At 40.4% G+C, this 15,764-nt stretch overlaps 1 protein-coding gene across 3 annotated transcripts in view; it reads left to right on the plus strand.

Moving 5' to 3' along the window:
- ccdc88c (coiled-coil domain containing 88C) overlaps positions 1–15,764 on the plus strand; it is a 39,726-nt gene that overhangs the window by 18,284 nt on the left and 5,678 nt on the right. The window contains exons 8-30 of one of the 3 annotated variants that reach the window (XM_026356551.1): positions 246–478; positions 1,030–1,111; positions 1,463–1,621; positions 1,736–1,882; positions 2,104–2,254; positions 2,350–2,531; positions 2,651–2,788; positions 2,901–3,185; positions 3,278–4,075; positions 4,328–4,455; positions 4,599–4,740; positions 4,983–5,123; positions 5,520–5,681; positions 5,801–6,078; positions 6,369–6,512; positions 7,047–7,233; positions 7,319–7,464; positions 7,648–7,737; positions 8,023–8,327; positions 13,169–13,258; positions 13,528–13,599; positions 13,674–13,811; positions 14,065–14,303. In XM_026356551.1, the coding sequence (XP_026212336.1) occupies positions 246–478; positions 1,030–1,111; positions 1,463–1,621; positions 1,736–1,882; positions 2,104–2,254; positions 2,350–2,531; positions 2,651–2,788; positions 2,901–3,185; positions 3,278–4,075; positions 4,328–4,455; positions 4,599–4,740; positions 4,983–5,123; positions 5,520–5,681; positions 5,801–6,078; positions 6,369–6,512; positions 7,047–7,233; positions 7,319–7,464; positions 7,648–7,737; positions 8,023–8,327; positions 13,169–13,258; positions 13,528–13,599; positions 13,674–13,811; positions 14,065–14,303 (4,437 nt within the window). Of the gene's footprint in view, positions 1–245; positions 479–1,029; positions 1,112–1,462; positions 1,622–1,735; positions 1,883–2,103; positions 2,255–2,349; positions 2,532–2,650; positions 2,789–2,900; positions 3,186–3,277; positions 4,076–4,327; positions 4,456–4,598; positions 4,741–4,982; positions 5,124–5,519; positions 5,682–5,800; positions 6,079–6,368; positions 6,513–7,046; positions 7,234–7,318; positions 7,465–7,647; positions 7,738–8,022; positions 8,328–10,316; positions 10,706–13,168; positions 13,259–13,527; positions 13,600–13,673; positions 13,812–14,064; positions 14,304–15,764 lie in introns of those variants that run through there. The other 2 variants (XM_026356552.1, XR_003298636.1) reach the window with 2 other exon arrangements.

Here is a 15,764-nt window from a genome sequence, read left to right on the forward strand (position 1 = left end):
CATATTAAACTACATGGGCTGTAAATGTATGCAGTTAAATAACAGGTGTTGTCATTTACATTGACTCATTATGGATATAATGATGCTCAGTTTGGTTAAAAATATTTGTAACTTTTAATTTTAACACACCAATGAATACAATACATTTTGTTAGAAAGGATTGATTGATGGAAAAAGTGTTCCTGTATCTTTATTTTAAAAGGAATTAAGTGAAATTTAGCAAAAACAATTCTGCTGTCTTTCAGGTGATTGTGGATCTGACCCAGGAGAGGGACTACCTCTCCAGTCAGCAGCCCCAGGAATGGTGCAGAAAGCTGGGCATAAGCAGCCCAGAGCGTGGGCAGAGTTCTGGAGGTGTGGGACTGAATAACGGAGGATTGGCTGTGACTGGAGCGGGGCTGAACAAAGAAGAGAAACAGCATCTGTCTGTGGAGCTCGCTGATACAAAGGCCAAGCTCCGCAGATATCGACAAGAACTGTGAGTCTGTCAATGAGTCAGCCTGGATATTGGCCTCTAACTTTAATACTGTCTTAACAGTTAAACAATCAAAAACCCATCTTATATAGTCTATTGCAAAATAATGTTTACTTGTTGAGCAGCTGTGTACTATCCACTGTTATCCACCAATAGTGGGTAAGTGATGGTGATGCTAACAACAGCTGGAAGTCATTATACAACAAAATAGGTTATTATGTTGTCTAGTTATAATAAATCAACAGTGTAATCACAGAGGGGAGCCTTCTATTTGAAGGTTAACTATACAGTCCCACACAGCAACTGGAAGACATTCAGCAGAATATACAGTCTAGGCTCTTTTACGAAATGAAATAAAATAAAGAGTATGACCGACAGTATGGCCAGTCTGCTGCATGTTTCTCCAATCTTATTACCATGTTGAACTAAACCAGGGTGTGGAGCTGATTATAGAGCATAATGACAGATTGTAAATGTTTTCATAGAAACTGCTCTGTTATTTATCTGTGTGTGTGTGTGTGCGCGCGGGTTTGTGACAATGCTTATGTTTGCAGGGAGGAGAAGACGGAGCAGCTCATGGATTCAAAACATGAAGTGGAGCGTCTGGATCAGGAGCTACAGAGGCTGAAACAAGAGGTTAGGACCTCTTTGTAAACTCTAAAAAACAATGAACTCTGTGTGCTGTCTGTGTATGGCTGGGAACATACTAATTTTGTCTGGATTAGACACATTGTTCAGTTTTCTGGTGCAATAGATATATTTCACTATTTGTTACTTTTTTGAATAATTGAATATTTCCCATGACTTTAAATTCACAATTTCAGTCAGATTGACTCATCAGAGAAGAAATACATGTCTTCTCCTCTCCAGTTAGGTTCATTAGGTTTTATTTATCATGACAGAATCAGTGAAAATCATGGAAGATGATAATAACGCGTGTATGCGTGCGTGCGTGTATCTGTGTGTGCGCGTGCGTGTGTGGTTCAGAATCAGTCACTGTCTTGTGAGGCTCGTTCGGTTCGAGTTTATCGGGATGAAGTGGACTCACTAAGGGAAAAAGCAGCCAGGGTCGACAGACTGGAGACTGAACTTTCCAGGTGTAAAGAGAAACTCAATGATGTTCACTTCTACAAGACCAGAGTGGAGGTACAACCCCAGCATCATAGTACATAGCAGTACACTCCATAATATTACACAATATTACTTCATCATGTGATGGTGTGTGCTTATGTGTGTTCTTGTATATGCGTGGTCATTTAGGAGCTTCGTGAGGACAACCTGACTCTAATGGAAACAAAGGTGCTGTTGGAAGAGCAGCTATCAGCCTCCAGAGCACGTTGTGATAAACTACATGTACTGGAGAAAGACAACCTATTACTAAGAGCTAAGATACAGGACCTGGAAATGGTAACATATGTTACGATGTATACTTTATATTATATACAATATCTGTCATTCTACAGTCCATTAGCTTAGAAATATTGATACCATCAGCTCAACTATACCATCAGTCTGTACGTGTCCGTCTGTGTCTTTGGGTCGAACTGCCTTTCATCAGCTGTGCATTTTAAGGCATTGTAATTTGCTAATCTGTGTGTTTGTGTGCATGTGTGTGTGTGTTTGTCCAGGAGAGGGACAATGAGCGCCAGAGGCTGGAGGAGCTGGTGGAGGAGAATATGCTGCTGGAGATCGGACAGAAACAGAGTATGAACGAGTCAGCTCACCTCGGCTGGGAGCTGGAGCAGCTGACCAAGAACAGTGACAACACTAACACAGAGAGTAAGATTCTGTTGTTGCCTGTTCTGTTTGTGTGTCTGCAAATGTTATTTTCTATATTCAGTTCTTTAAAAAAAGAATATTTCTCTGTGCTACAGGTCGTAAGTCATTGGTCCACGAGCTCAACGAGTGTGTTTCCAGTCGAATGTTAAAGCTGGAGAAAGAGAACCGGGAACTGCAGACCTCAATAGAGAGAGTGAAAGAGGAGAACCTCCTCTTGCAGGAGAAGCAGCTCCATGACCAGGAGCTGGACAGGGAGAACCAGAGTCTCAGCAAGAAGGTATGAAGCCTCAACACACTATTACTATTTGTACAGAAAGGAGAAATGTGTACAAATAACTAATATACTTATGTGTATTATCTGCTACTAATAACTACTTAACATTTTATGTTTATTAGTTGGAACGTCTTCAAGGCTTATTGGACCAGGAGAGACTGACAAATCAGGATATGGAGTCTTTGGGAGAGGAACTATTGAAAGAAAAACAGAGTCTGGAGAAAGAAATGCATGCTCTGAGGGCAGAGAAGGACCGTCAGGTGATGAGCACATGTACACTCTGGGAATATGTTGTTAGTTTTTGCGTAGAAACCAAAATGCATTATTTGCTCATGCCATTGTCCTTTTTTTCTACTTGTTGTCTCCAATCAGATCTCAGAGTTGGAGAGTGAGAAACAGCACCTGTCTGATGCGGTGGCATCTCTTCAGGAGCGCGCTCAGTCTAACAGTGAGGCGAGGGTCCGCGAGGTGGAAGCAGAGAACAGTTTACTCCATCAGAACATCACTGACACCAGCTCCCGATTGGCTAGCTTGGAGGCTCAGCTCAAAGTAGCCAATGAAGAAGCAACAAGGCTGAGAGAGAGGGCCGGAAGATGCGAGGAGGCTGAGAGAGAGGCGGCAAGGCTGGAGCGGAGCAGGGATACTCTGAACAGAGAAGTAATCATATAAAAAATAATAAAGTGCTGCATTTATTTATGATCCTGCAAAAATCTGTCTGTAAAATTCAGTTGTCCCTGCTTTGCCTTCAGGTGGCGTCTCTGCGTGCATACAGCGAGCGGGCGGAGGCTCTAGAGAAGGAGGTGTCCTCCCTGGAGCAGGAGGTGCACAGGCTGAAGCGGGAGGCGGAGGAGGCCCAGCATGAGCTGCACCGACTGGGAAGGCATGAGGCAGAGAATAGTCTACTGACAAAAGAAAACATGGACCTCCTTTGCTCACTGGAAAACCTTCGCTCCTCGTCTACCCGGCTGGCCAACCTACAGGAGGAGCATAAAGAGGCACAGAGACAAACACAAGAGCTGAAGAGCAAGCTAGAGGAGGTCATAGAGGAGGCACAAACGGAGAGGAAGAGGGCAGAAAGGCTGGAATTGAACGTGGCAGCTGTTAACCAGGAGAAGCATCGGTTAGAAGAGCAAATAGAGAGGAGTAAAGACGAGAAGGAAGTGATGGAAAGAGAAAGGCAGGAGGCACAAAGCAGAAAAGAGGAACTGACAAGGGAAGTAGAGGAACTGAAGGAGGAGCGGAGGAAGAGGGAGGAAGGAGACAAGGAAAGAAGGAAGCTCCAACTGGACTTAGAGCAGTCCGAGAAGGGCAGAAAACACCTGGAGAAGGAAATCTGGAGGATTAGAAGCCTGCTAGAGGGGAGGGAGACAGAACTGGAGGAGAAAACCAGGCAGTTGGCTACAGTGGAGAAGGAAAGCATAGCTCTTAGTAAGGAAGTAGACAGACTGAAAGAAGTGGCAGTCAAAGCCAAAGAGATAGAGAGGGAAAATAAAGAGCTACATAAACAAGCAACCATTGACAGGAGAACTCTGGCTGCTCTGAGAGAGGTGAGAAGAAAATGCTTCTTTACCTTTACCATTTTCATGGAGTAAACAGTGGTGCACATGTTCATTTTGTGTGTTTTTATAGTGCTCATTACAATTATAATTTTGTAAGGTTAGAAGAAAACCAGTATTACCACAGATTAAACGCACCGTCAGCTTTCCTACATTATACAGGCTTTAATTGTGATGTGCATTTTATTATCTCTATGGTGTAACCATGTTGTCATGTTGTATCACACATCTGTGTGCATGCAGGAGCTGGTGTCAGAGAAGCTGAGTGTTCAGCAGCAGAGTGTTGAGTTGGAGAGACTTAATGAAGAGCTGGAGAAGATTGGACTAAACAGGGAGAAACTTCTGCAGCAAGAGCACACACTGGAGGACAGGTAGCCGTCTTTTGTATTTGCATACTTCAGTCCAATTGTAGGGCTCAAAACAATTTTAAGTGCAGTAATGGTTCTGAGTGAACAACATGGTCGTGTTTTGAATCACTGGGTGTTTCATAGAGTCTTTCATGTGTGTATGTCAGTAAATACAAGCTGCTGGAATCTAGGCTAGAGGAGACTGTCCAACAGATGATGAAAGTCAAGGAGGAGAAAATCACCACTCTGGAAAACAAAGTAGAGGAGAGCAACAAAGTCAACACTACGCTACGTGCCGAGCTAACCAATGTAAGAACATACATACATAAATTTTGTTTCACCTTGAAACTAGGTCAGTGTAGTGTTTCTGCCCCTTTAGAAACCTTTAGTGTAGCCATCATTTGACACAGAGACTTTTAAAAAAAAAAAAACAGTTAGGCTTTTACATTTTCAGCTAGTTTTAATGTCATGTTTTCTACTGTCACGGTATTGTTTAGTCAGCAAATTGAATGAATTAAACAAGCCTCTGACCCCGTACATTTTTTCTTTAGGCTCGTCAGACCATGTCTGCACTGCGTCAGGAAAAGGAGGAAAGTCATAACTCCCAGCGCTCAGGTGGTGACCAGAGTCAAGTGTCAGCCACTGCTGAGCTGCTACGAATTAAAGATCATCTAATAGATGTAGAAAAGAGTGTAAGTAATGCACTTCAATCCCTGTATAGAAACCTCACGGTGCATCTCATGTTTATATTTCAAACATGTCTTAACTTCTTCAGTTATATTCCATGTTGTTTGCACACTGTTTTCAATTTAAATTGGCAAAATATTTATTTTCGCAGATTATATAGACCATAATGATCAGTCATAACTAAAAAACTACTGTGTATTTTATACATTGTTGTGCCTACATTACAATACCCATCTGGCACATGAGTTATATTTTTTAAATACTTTTTCAAATATTGTATTTCTGTGATGTTGCCTACAAAAACATGATGACTAATACCTAAATATTATCTATTACTTGAGTCCTGAGTACCACGGTACATTTCACTACTTGAAATGTTTTTCTGTCATCATGTTCTGCAGAATGCCTCCCTGCAGACAGAGAGCAGTCTACTGAAGGAGCAGCTCAGACAGCTGGAGAACCAAAACACTTCTCTTAATAACCAGATAGTGGTGCTACAGCGACATACCACCACCCTGCAGGAACAGAACTCTGCCCTACATACACAGACAGCAAAGCTGCAGGTATGAAATTTAGACAAATTTAATAAAGAATAATATTATTTAATAAATATAAAGTAAATAAACACTTTTCTTCGAATTATAGTTTTTTTTAATAATTAATTTTCTAATGGCACTCTTAGGTGGAGAACTCCACAGTCTCCTCCCAGAGTGCATCTCTCATGGCCCAGAATGCAGTGCTGCAGGGCCAAGTCACTGCCTTGGAGGCAGAGGTAGAGTCATGGCAGCGGCAGCGTGAGGAGGCGTGGCGAGGTCGAGAAAGTGTGCTGATTGACCACGAGCGCCTGCTGAGTGTCCATGAGCGGCAAGCACATGAGTACGAGCAGCTGATTAGTCAGCATGCTGGACTGAAAAGCAAACATAGGGCGCTAGAAGGTGAACACAGGACACTGCAGAGCAAGTACGTAAAATGCACATTTGTATTTAGTCGGATGACAAATACTAATGAAACAAACTAACTTAGTGCCATGGTCATTGAGCTATAATAGCAATTAGTATGGCATCTAGGCAGAAAAGTCTCCACGCCAACTCATGGTCATGTTTAAGAACATTGAGCAGAAACATAATATTAATACAAGCCTGCTCTCCTCATCATACTGTTCATATTTGTTTGAGCGACTGTGTAGACTCTGGGATATAATCACAGGCGGCTCCAAGTAACTGTAACCCCTTTGCTCTGGCTGGCTGCAGGTACTGCGTTTTGCTGCAGCACAAAGAGAAATGGGAGGAACATGAGAAGCGTGGTCAGAAAGAGAAGGAGGAGCTAAACCAGGAGATCCAGAGAAATAGGTTATTACAGCAAGAGAATCTGCAGCTAAAAACAGAAGTGAACAGGTACTGAACTACACACAAACACACATAATCTTTAGGTGATGAGCCTTTTTAAATACATTGTTATGTTTTATACACTCCAAGGTTTCATAGGTTTGATAACTATTTTATGTAATGCACTGTGTTTTTGTTTTCCATGTATTTGTTTTCTACTTTGTTTTAAATTTATTTGTCTTTCTCAGGTTTTAGCAGGTTCTGTGTTAAGCAGTCTGCATGTTGGTAATGAAAGGTGATATGATGCTAATGTTAAGTGCTATGAGTCAAACATGCAGCATGCCCTGTCTCTTGGAGAAGTCATGGCAGCAATTTCTGACTCTGTGATCACCTGTGTGATGCAGTGAGATCTCAAAAGGCAAAACTATTCATTTCTTATATGCACACATGTGGCAAAGCAATATTGGCCCAGCACAGATAACATTAGGTCAACAACCATAGCTACAGTTAGATACTGATTTTTATACGAGCTGATAACTTGACTTTTATCAAAGTACTCCAACATCTTTCCCTCCTCTCTTACTTTTTGTACTCCTGCTTTAGACTGACAGAGAACCTGTCGCATCAGTCAGAGCAAGGTGAAGGCCACCAACAGCGTTTAAATGAGCTCAAGAGCTCATTAAGCTCTGCCCAGCTGGAATTGAGTCGATCAATTGCACGATACGATGCGCTAATGGAGCAACATCAAAGCCTGGATCTAACCATGACTAAACTAGACAACCACTGCGAGGTAAACAGACAAACAAACTCTTTTTATATCACCATAAGTTAAATACAGTGTAACACATATTTCACACTCACATGTGTGTGTTAAGCTGTTGAGTCGACTGAAAGGGAATCTGGAAGAGGAGAACCACCACCTTCTGAGTCAGATCAACCTGCTGAGTCAGCAGAACCACACGCTGCTGGAGAGGAGCATGGAAAGCAAAGAGATGTATCACCAGGAGCAGAAACTCTACATGTTAGTACACTACACACAGTGCAACATCTGTTCTAATGTAATGTTAACTCTTAGTAAATAGGTATATACAGTTTATACTGTAACTGTTAATACAATAAAAGTTAAAAATGATGGAGCACTAATGTCATTTAAATAATGTCTCCTTCTTTCCTCCTTTCACTCTGCCTGTCCCTCTCTGATTAGTGATAAGCTGAATTCTCTCCGTCGTCAAAAAGAGAAACTAGAGGAGAAGATCATGGACCAGTACAAGTTCTATGACCCTACACCCAAAAAGTAACACTTTTATCATTAACACTGCATTTCTAGAATTAGAAAGCTCTTATTCTTGGTCATTTTTCATATTCTACCACTGTAATTTAGAGGAACCCTAAAGCTAAACAGAAATATTCACTGACTAATATGAGAAATATCATTCACATTTGTGAGTGTCACTTAGCCTAATGTGGAAAACTATGGTTATTTAGTGATGTAGGTAACTATAGTACAGTGAGCTGCCTAGTGTAATGAAAATATTGATGTTTAATATACAGTATAACACATAATGTTGTGTTTCGTCAGGAGGAGTCAGTGGTCTGGAGCCAAAGCTTTAGCCAAACTGATTAAACCCCGAAAGGAGAGCAGCAGGGAAAGAGGCAGCGACAGAGAGAAAGAAGGTGGTAAAGAGAGAGAACGAGCAAAAAGTGCCCCAGACATCCCCTTACCTGCCACGCCCCCGCTCATCCCCCCTGAGAACCAGTCCCCTCATCCCCAGCGAACGGGAAGTGACTCACAAGACGGCAGCCATGCTCACAGTAACCATAGCAACCACTCTACCAGCCCCATCATCGGACCCCAGAGTCCAGCAGTGACACCCATCAGCCGAGGTAAACACATTGTATACAGCATTATTAGATGTCTCATTTTAAATTAAGCACAATTTTAAACAAGAACTCATTCACATATGCAGTAGAAAGGAGATAAGGCGAGGTCCCCTCTTTATGAGCTATCGTAGAGGGGAACCTTGAAAATAAAGATGTGTTGTTGTTGTTGTTGTTGTTGGTGTTGTTGTTGTTGTTGTTGTTGTTGTTGTTATTGTTATTATTATTATTAATAAATACACAGTATATATGAAGTACATTTTTAAATTCTGCCTCCAAAAGTCACAAAGCTGATGCAGAACATGACTTTGGATGAGGCGCACTTCCATGATGATGCTCCAGAGGGTGCTGTACCATCATATAACTGACTGGATGATTGACTTGAGGCTTGAGTTTCTTCCAACTGTTTTCCTCTTTAACAAGACTTATTGCATAGTAGAAATACTATATAATACTTGGAGGTACCACAGATATAGACTTCTCATATTATTATCTTACTGAAGCCTTTATGGCAAAATGGTTTACTTAGACATTCTATAAAACCAACAACAACAGCAAAAAAATCAATTTAGTGCTTTTCTTGGCACGTTGTCCACAAGTGTCACGTTTTTAGTTTGGAGCCATCAGTCACTGAGGACAGCAAGAGTGGAAGGCTTTCAGAATAACTTTGTTATGAGCAATTTGACATGGCTACAAGAATTCCTCTCAGCTTGCCATTGCTGCTTTGCAGTCACAGACATTTATTCTTGTGTCAACACAGCAGGTCAGCATGTGAAAACCCCAAAGAAAACATACAAATAATTGTTTTAGATGAACAGATAATCCAAAAAACTCTGAGAACACAGGGTTTGAGAATGCACTCTGCTTGCCAGGAGTAAGTTGAGGTCCTTGGTCTAAGTTATACTTTATCTTGTTTGACCAAATGTAGTGTGTCTTTTTTTTTTTTTTTTTTAGGTAGACTATAAATTCTAGTTTTATAACTGAAACATTAAGCTCAACATGACAAAGTGATCACACTGGCTGTTGTGCTTGTTGTTGTGCTCCCAGCGGTTTCAAAACACAGACACAGACACAAGGTTACCTTCTTATTTTAATTTAAAAGTCCACAAACACACCAAGTACCTGTAGGTCCTTTTATGACAAGGTAGAAATATCCGATTTCTTGCTGCCGTTAAGCAGGAAGGGGGTGGCTTTCAAAACCATTACAACCCTCAAAAACATTGTACTGTATTCACGGCACCCTCTGATAACAAAACTCATGTTCCTGCCAATAATTGTTGTTGTTGGTGTTGCCATCCCGATTTTCCCTCTTTTGAATTATAGTAGAACTAAACTCTAATCTATTTTGTTTCAAAGGTGATAGGTTGATATTGCAATAAAAGGTCATACACAACACTTTAGGAATCACTACACACTGTAGCTGCCTAATATATGCTTTTCATTATCCTATCCTAATAACAGAGCTGGGTTCTAAAGCACGGTCCTAACTGTCATGTTTCTATTTCTCTGGGTTTTCTGTTTTATTGCTCTAGTCTTAAACAGACATTTCTACTCATGGCTAAGCTCAATTCACTTTTAATTCTAAAATTACTTTTTTCAAAGTTGGGTTATATATCATCTTATATAAGGAGATAACCATTCTTGCCAATTGTTCTACTGTGCAGCTACGTACAGTATCTCTTGTTGGTCTGTATAAATCACTCCCCAACATATATTAGGAATATGTCCTGTGGGCTGAGCTTTTCAACCACTAGTCATCTGTTGTTTAAAATTCAGAGTGAATTGAGGTCAGTACTGAGCCTAATGCATGATCACTTAACAACAGAATAGTTTTCTTGTTTTGTTCTAATGGGTTTTCTTGCATGCGATCTGTTATTTCACATTCTGACAATCGGATGCTTTTTAACTTCTTAAACCATTTTCTTTGTTTTACTCATTGTTTTTATCATTCTCTCTTCATTTTTCCATATCTCTGCCCCATCCTCTCCCACTCAGCTCCTCCGAAACGCTTCAATTTTCTCCGCAGTAAAAGTCAAGACAAGCTTCTCCCCTCCCCCTCTTCCTCCCGACCCTCACTCTCTCTCACCAGAAGACTGCGATTTTGGTCTTCCACTGACATTGCAGCCGACGTCTTGACTAGCCAGTCAGTCTCAGCCAACGGAGTTTTCTAATATCATCACCCCCCTCATCATCATCATCATCATCATCATCATCATCATCGTCACATTGTCTCACAGCCCATTGTTGTGGCTTTCAGTACAAATCATACATGCACACTCCTCATAAACACTAATACCAGCAAACCCTGCTCCCTCCTCAGTACAAATTACTAGGCAAAACACAAAGATGCACGTGTTGCCATGGCGAGCCAGCCAGTACTACTAGTAAGTAGTGTATGTAGACACAGTTTATGTATCTGTTTGTGTATATGCTCTGCTTTCCAAAGCACAGCAGGCTTGCCGTTCTCTTTTAAGAGTTGTTGGTCCTTATGTAGTATCTCGTGTGTGTGTGTGTTTTTGTGTGTTTGCGTGCGTGCGTGCGTGCGTGCGTGTGTGTGTGTGTGTGTGGTCACCTTCGTTGTGATGTTTTTGATCTGATGAGTGTGTCACTAAGAACTGATTGCTGTATTAAGAGCACTTCAGCTTGTGCTGAGTTATGTGTTGCTTGATGATGGATCTCTCTGCCTCAAAGCTTTGCTCTAGAGTCTTGTCTTCATTCATTCAGCACTTACCAGTCACCAAGGCAACCAGAAACTGGTCACTCCTCACCTGCCACCCCATGTGTCAAATTTTCTGCTGCCACAACTATTTACCTTTTACTGTTAGAATTATGAGTTTTTAAAGCATCAGAAGCTTCTATGGGTTTATAAAAACCAGTGTTTTACACTAAACTAGCACAAGGCAGGTCTATAAAGATGATGTACTCAAAATATAAGTGCAGTGGTCTCAAAATGATACTCCCAGGCCCTTACGTACATAGTAAAGGCTGCCCAATATTGGGGTTGCCATATTTATAGTTAGTTAGTTTATAGTTAAACAGCATCATGAGTCTACTTGCATGGTTGTCAAGGAAAATACACGTCTATGATGAATTTGAAATGTGTATTTCTCAAACATATAAACAAGGTAACATACAAAACCTGTCTTTAGGTACTGCTGTTTATAAGCTGTTAGCATCATATCAGTAGGCATCTAAAGCTACTTCTAATTTCACAAGCATTTTATGTGAAACCTTGTACAGTCTGAGCTGTCATGAACGTATTGTACCCAAACATTGGAATTAAATGTGTTTTGAGGAAATACTGAAAAAGCTATGGTGAGGGAAAATTAATTTTTAAGTTTAACAAACAATAGGGATAAAATATTGGTCATTTCAGACCATTCACAACTCATTCACACTTCTGACTGCTTATTGGTCAACTAAGTGTGCTGCTGCGTATTTAGTAAACAGAGAATACGTTGTCATGTTCACACATTTTCGTATTTTATCCATTTGCAGCCTTTTGTGGTTATATCACCTTACAGGTCGCACTACAAGTAACTCTATGAAGTCACTATATAAATGTCCCTGCTGTCCACATAGCCATAGAGAAGTCAGGGATGTATATACATTTTTCAGTGGAAGGATGCTTTTTTAAGTTCAGCTGTATGAGTATGTATCTGTAAAAGTTTCAGTTTCTTTTTTTAATTGCCAAATTGCCATACTTTGTGTTACTTCCAACATTTATACAGGAAAAAGCAAACAGGGAATTTTGTATTAAACAGACTTTTGGATAAATGGTTTTGGGAGATAGCTGCTTGATTTATCCAACTCATATTGCTGAAGGCTCATATTGACCTCAGTTGAACTTTAGAAAATACTTCTTAGAGGAGGGAGGGACGTGAGAATGTAATTAATTTACCGGTACATTGGGACTGGTTTAGAATGGGATCGCTTCAAGGCCAATATAGAGAATAGTGACTTAGAACAGTTTCATTTTACTTATGTGCATGTGACTGTGGTTTAGAGACACGGAACAATCTGAAGTTATCCTTGAAATGGTTGACTCAGGAGACTATTGGCAAATAAAGAAAAATGTACTGTCTTCACTTGTGCCCACAGTGGCTGCTGTTCAGAAACGTTATGTGTTTCACTTCATTTATGGAAAACGGTTAAATTAAATTAGACACTGTGTATTTTCCCCTGCTTTGCCTAAAGTAACCAAAAAAAAAAAAGAACAAAATGATAGACTGCCTATTAAGCATGCTACAGCGAAACATTAAAGTGATTGGCATGTGCTGATTCATAAATATTTCCACATAACCACACAGTAAGAGGCCTTTTAGTGTGTAACTGGTTTCTGTTGTTGTCATTAAAAAAAGGTTTTAAGTTATTTAAACTTCAGTGTGACCCAGATATTTTTTCCTTGGTTTCTAAAAACACATAGCATAACTGGAATCTGGGAGCTGCATTTTTATTGGATGTCTTTTATGGTTGCACCTTCATTGTCTTGGTATTTAGGTGATTCACTGGCAGCTGAATCAGTGACGTCTGTTCAATGGAATAGCTGAGAATAATAGTGCTTGAGCTTGTTTGGGTGTAGTGCAGTCATGAAATTTACTAGGACATCTACTAATATTATAATAGTAACCCATAACTGATGTCACAGTGGTATGTGGCTTGCCATAATAATGGACTCTTAATGTTCTGCTTTGCATTCTAGCTACACTGTAAAAATGGCTCATCCCAGTGTTTTATTCCTGCATCCTTGCTGCACTGTGCTTCCTGTGGTTGTATGTTGCATGGTAATACTATGGATAGTGGCCCAGAGCAGTTCTTTTTCAGTTCAGATTCTGATTGGTCTGCAGGTTTGACTGACAGGAGTCGGGGAGTTTATCGCAGCAGTACTCCTGGAGGCAGCAATGAGAGTGTCAACGGAGAAGATGGACATGGACAAGGTCTTCAATACATTAATGGTTAATAACAGTATTTGCTAGAAATGACAGTAGTAACTATGTTAATTAGGTGTAAATGTAATGGTTTATAGTGGTCATTAATTCCAATGAGAGAACAAACGATATGACAGCTGTAAAGTTACTTAATGTACTGCCTGCTTGGACTGAAGTGCTTCGGTAAAATTTGGATGCATTGTTTTGTATTATATTCTCTGTTATGTTAGTTTGTATTCTTACAGCACAGTAAGCTTTGTTTTTTTTCCCCATTCAAGGCCAGACCCATAAAGCTCTGAACTCAACGCCAAGCACCAGACTGGGACAAGGCTCCAGCCACAGGTCCAGAGGTAAGCCTTATAAATCAGAGACCTTAGTCAGCATAAGTGTCAGTCTATTAATGACGGTACATAAAAAATTTCAGGTCTGTTATTTGATGAAGACTCTCGCAACAACACCTCAGACTCCATACTTGGTCACCATGGCAACATGAGAGGTCGCCCAGGATCAGCGGACTGCAGCTACAACACCTCCAGCTCCAACTCACCTGTCAACTGCAGAGGTACTAACTGCTTAAAGTATTATTTAACAGGATATTTGTGTAAGTAGGTATTTCACATGTACAAGCTGACTTCTGTTTCACACACACCACAAACACAATATTTAATCAAACTATATTTAAACAAACTACTACTTGCTTTTATTTCTTACTGATATCACTCCAGTGTGACTCAGTTTATATTGTTCGGGTTTTCTGTACTGTAACCTTTGGTGTAATCAGCTTCTGTTGATAATGACACTAATATCTATCTTAGACACATTAGATCGTCAGACTCGCTCAGCTAGCCTCTCCAGTGATGATGTCGTGGGTCTCAGCCAATCACAACAGAGTCTTTCACGTAGCTCCACTCTCCCATATGACCACACGCCCCAGAGAGCTCAACCACAGCGTGGAGTTGGTGTTAGAACCAAAACTCGGCCATCTTCACCTGGAAGTGAAATGGTGACACTTGAAGAGTTTCTACAAGAGAGCAACCTGCAGTCACCTCCTATGGTAAGAAATGTGCGAGTAGAAATGTGCACAAATGACATGCAAATACAGTCAGAGTCCACAGTATGTACTGTATACCTCCATGATCCTTTTTTCCCCATGAAGCAGTGAATTTCCTCCAAATAAAGCATCATTATAATACAGGCACGATAAAAACCCACATGTTCTTTGTTACATGTTCGTGTAGGGGATTTAACTCAATATAAAAAGGAAGAAGATTTGGGAAACCTCGCAACATGTAAGAAATACTCACCAGTGAAGAATGCCATGTAACGTGAAAGGCAATCATCAGAGTCAGTCTTTTAAACATGACTCACCAATTTGTGGCTTTTTCACTCAGCTGAAGTCAGTTGGGGACTAGTAACCAACCAGCAAAATCATTAACAAGCAAAGTAAACAACACCATGTTGGAAAACAATTCTATAGCTACAGCTGTAAACTGGAGTCGGGTTCATCTTCCGGCAAAACAGACATTGACAGTAATTGTGTGTTTGTCTTGTTTGCCTGTTTCTGTTGATCATTTGAACACTCTGAAGCTGACTTTCTTTGAAGGATGATTTGACCTGTAGACTGTGGGTAGCAGCCTCTAGAATTCTAGCTATGAATTGGATGCAATCTTTTAGTTTACCTCTCATCAGAGCCTCAAGGCCCTAAAAACTGCTGACGTTTGAATTGCACCATAGCATTTATCAAAAAAGGCTTACTGTATAGCCAGGAGAACTGAAAGCATTGAAAGTAATGCAGTGATCCTTTGACTTTTTCTATTGTAGTGTCAGCAAAACCAATACCAATGATAAAAATGACCACCAATAGGAATTGGAAAACAACAGTATGCTGCAAATAATGCTATTAGTTACTTTATTGTCTGAAACCACTAAGCTATTTTGCAGCCAATATACAGTGTCGCATCTTGCATGAAGAAAGACATCATGACACACATCCTGTTAGTGAGAGCATCTTATCACAGCTGGTGAATGATGTTACTCATCATTTTCAAATGAGCACCAGACACTCATTTACTAGTCATAGTCCAGTTTTATGCGTGTGTTTCTTATCACCTCCAGTCTAACTTATGTGAGGCCAACCCCTATCTACAAATTAGCCGTTTCATCCCCGCTTGTCATCTACACATGTACTGACTGAGCCAGAACTACAACACCCTTAATAATTCTTTTTAATGATCTCACAATGAGAAAGAGCTTCAAAGGTACAGGGGGATTCCAAGTTTAAGTCAAAATAATTACCAAATATGATTACCTCTTCTGATGTAACGGAGCAGAATGTATACAATATATTTATTACATTACTGTTCGTTTTACCTACTGACATATGATTTTGGAATATGGGAGGGATCTCTTTATTAAATAACACATTTTGCTGATGTCCCTGTACAGACAGAGGCACACCTGTAGGTTTGTCACCTCATGGAACCGTGTTCATATATACAAGCCAAGGAATAGTCCA

This window comes from Anabas testudineus, chromosome 12 (assembly GCF_900324465.2).
Source record: "Anabas testudineus chromosome 12, fAnaTes1.2, whole genome shotgun sequence".
Taxonomy (NCBI): Eukaryota; Metazoa; Chordata; class Actinopteri; order Anabantiformes; family Anabantidae; genus Anabas; species Anabas testudineus.